This window comes from Oryzias latipes, chromosome 4, assembly GCF_002234675.1.
Source record: "Oryzias latipes chromosome 4, ASM223467v1".
Lineage (NCBI taxonomy): Eukaryota > Metazoa > Chordata > Actinopteri > Beloniformes > Adrianichthyidae > Oryzias > Oryzias latipes.
The window spans coordinates 29,819,554-29,822,596 of NC_019862.2; the positions used below are offsets into that span (position 1 = coordinate 29,819,554).

Sequence of the window (3,043 nt, forward strand, 5' to 3'; positions counted from 1 at the left end):
TTTGGGGCCTTTGTAGCTCGCTGGAAAAATGTTCTTTACAAACGAGCAGAAGCCACACAGGAGGCGCATTTGCGCACTGTTGCGTGATTTGCCAGTCTTATGTATATCAAGTTGCGTTGGAAACAGAATGTTGTGCGTTTCTCACACTTTACACACAGACTCGGTGCAATGCTGCCCTGATCCTAATTGGAAGCATTTGGGGCAAAAAAAAAATGCTGATTACTAATCCTGGTTTTTAAATATTCGCTTTAAACTTAAATATTTTCAAAAACATAAAATTAAATTAAAATCCAGCAACAAGAATCGAATTCCACGTTCCTGTTTTTCATTAGTGTAATAAAAAAACTGAATTTTGGGGGGGGTATAAAAAAGAATTTTTCTATTCTCTTTCATTCACAAACATTTATTAATCTCTTTATTACAACAGAAAATGACCTATAAACATTGAAGTGTTTATCTATTGGCAACACATGACACAACTGTATGTTTCACAGGTTCATTTGTGAATAAAGAGGACCGCACAAGTAAAAGGCTGAGAGGCATTACGCTCTGTAAGATCACACGACCTACGTGTCCACTGACAACATGACATGATAGAGTCACAAGTTCACCATGTAGAGGAGACCAGGATGGATTATTATTATTATTACTATTATAATTTTAATTTCAGAAACCGCCTTCTTGGGTTTCCATGTGCTTTCTAAGTAAAAACCTGAGTTTTTGCCGTATCTAGGTCAACAACAACAGTGCCATTTTCTCACGATGAAAAAAAAACAACACAATAGAAACCATATTTCACTTCAATTCTATTTAGAAAAATGAGAGTGATCCCCGTGAAAACTTTAAATATCTGAATATTCATTTTTCTTCCGCCTGTTTGAATAAAGGCCGCATAGCAAACCAGATGAAAAAATCTAAACCATTTTTTTCTGCTTCTGTCTCCCAGTTTTATACACATATGTACAGCCCATAAATAAACTCCTCTTCCTCTGTCAGAAAACATGGAGTAAAAAAAATCAGTTTTTCTTCAGTAAGGATGTCCACCTTACCTTGATTTTTTTTTTTACAACCACGCCAAATTGTTTCTTTTTTGATAATACCATTTTCATTTTTTGTGTTTTTTAGAAAGGACAAGTGTTCATATTTGGGTTTTTGGTGGGGAAAGTCTGGGGCGCTGCTTGTACCGCGCTCTCCTGCGGTAAGTTCAAGTGAGTGGAGGCAGAGGCCAGGGCCGGGGTCAGCATGGCCAGAATCTGAGCCTGGCTGCCCGCCTGCGCGCTGTAGGACGCGCTGCTGGAGTTGGACGCTCCGATGATGTTGTCGATGGAGAACGAAGGCCGGGTCGGGGTGCTGGAGTCTGTCTTGAGGGGCGGCAGGGACGGACTCAGTTGGGGATAAAATGGTTTTCTTAAATCTGCTCCCAGGAGGGAGGGGAGGTGGTGTGGCGCAGGGAAGATGGAGGCAGATGTGGGCAAGGTGCAGTGGGTGTTGGGGAATGGAAACGAGCCACCCGAATGGTGTGGATGGTAGGCGCTGTGGGCTGCGTGGAAGTTCTGCAGTTGCAGCCCGTAGTTGTATCCATATGGCCCGTATCCAAAACCTGGAAGAAAGCCGCCAGAGTCCCTGAGGATTTCATTATTTTGATGCCTCTTGAAACGTTTCCTTCTGCGCAAAAAGCTCCCGTTGTCGAACATGTCTGCGGAATCAGGGTCCAGGGTCCAGTAGTTGCCCTTCCCGGGGTTTCCGGGCTCCCGTGGGATTTTCACAAAGCAGTCGTTCAGAGAAAGGTTGTGACGGATGGAGTTCTGCCACGCGGGGAATTTTTCCCGGTAGTAGGGGAATCTGTTGCTGATGAACTCGCAGATCTCGCTGAGAGTCAGGCGCTTCTTGGGGCTCTGCAGGATGGCCATGGTGATCAGGGCGATGTAGGAGTAGGGCGGCTTCACGAGGGCACTTTTCCGGGGTTTGTCCCCGGTCACGGCTCCTGCCTCCGCGCCGGCGCCCAGCTGCTCGGAATCCCTGAGCCCGGGAGACTCAGCCCTGTCGGCCGCGTTCTGGGAGAAGTTGTCGTCCGAGTCGGGTTCCAGGCTGAACTCCCGGTGGATGAACTTTCCGTCCTTCCCGACGGTGACGTCCCCGCCGACCACATCGATGTCCACATCTTCGGACAAAGCAGAGCTGTCGGACATATCCGTCCCCAAAGTCATCCTTGGTGACGCCGCTTCTCTTCCCCCTCTCCCAGATTCCTTCCCTCTCTCTTGCTACTGAGCGAGAACGCGCGCGCACTCTCCCCTGCTCCCTACAACCACACCAGCATTTATGTTGCAGCAGCTTTATCTCCAGCTAACGAGAGCACGCATGGCTAGAATCAATGAGAAAGACAGAAAACTCTTTGACCTGTGATTCCAGCGCCTCCCTGGCTTCCGCTGCTGCAGTCTGTCAAGGCCGGGGGAAAGAAAACTTCTGATTGTCACGCGCGCAAAGCGACAATTCAGTGTCTCGTTCCGTAGAAAACTTCTCTTGCGCGGCGTCGTTTTTTCGTCGGGGATCACTTTGGAAAGGCTGCGTCTTGGTTATCCAAACGTCTTCGACAAACGGCTTTTACGCACGGGATTGGGTAGGTATCCGACCACAATGTCACACTACCCTCCTTTGCTCTCAAAAAGTATTTATAGGACTACGCTGATCACGTGGTCTTTGAGTCACTGTAACCAGGAACTGAGTGGATTTTTTTCTAAATATACAATTAAATTGGATTCTTTTAATTTCTTTTTTTCTTTTTTAAAGTGTTTTGGCATTAAGTCAAAATATCAGAAAAGGCCTAAATATTCTGCATGTCTGAAAATAAGATCACACATTTTAATTTTACAAGTAAAGATGGTTTCTGCTCTTATCAATTCACGTCTTTTTTTCTTTACCTTTAATCAAATGAGAGAAAAACGTGAAGGTCGAAATGAGTCGAGGACAAGAAAACCTGTAGACGGTTGTAAATAAAATACCCGTCATGAATACAACTTTTAAGAATAAAGAAAGAAAGAATGAA

The 3,043-nt window shown here is 45.4% G+C and overlaps 1 protein-coding gene across 2 annotated transcripts; it reads right to left on the bottom strand.

The window, feature by feature from the left end:
* Positions 1-382: 382 nt before the first annotated feature.
* Positions 383-2,662, bottom strand: LOC100302451 (forkhead box D1). Of its 2 annotated transcripts, XM_011474437.3 has the most exons (2): positions 2,398-2,662; positions 383-2,299 (listed from the first exon to the last, which is right to left on the bottom strand). In XM_011474437.3, exon 2 carries the CDS (start codon positions 2,205-2,207, stop codon positions 1,122-1,124), a length of 1,086 nt encoding a protein of 361 aa, XP_011472739.1. In that variant the 5' UTR covers positions 2,208-2,299; positions 2,398-2,662; the 3' UTR covers positions 383-1,121. The 2 variants fall into 2 exon arrangements, with proteins under 2 accessions (XP_011472739.1, NP_001156634.1); NM_001163162.1 differs by lacking the exon at positions 2,398-2,662 and having other exon boundaries at positions 1,122-2,206.
* Between the last annotated feature and the right edge of the window lie 381 nt (positions 2,663-3,043).

Coding starts and splice junctions, on each gene's coding strand:
- LOC100302451 (XM_011474437.3), bottom strand. CDS start 2,207: ATGACTTTGGGGACGGATATGTCCGACAGCTCTGCTTTGTCCGAAGAT.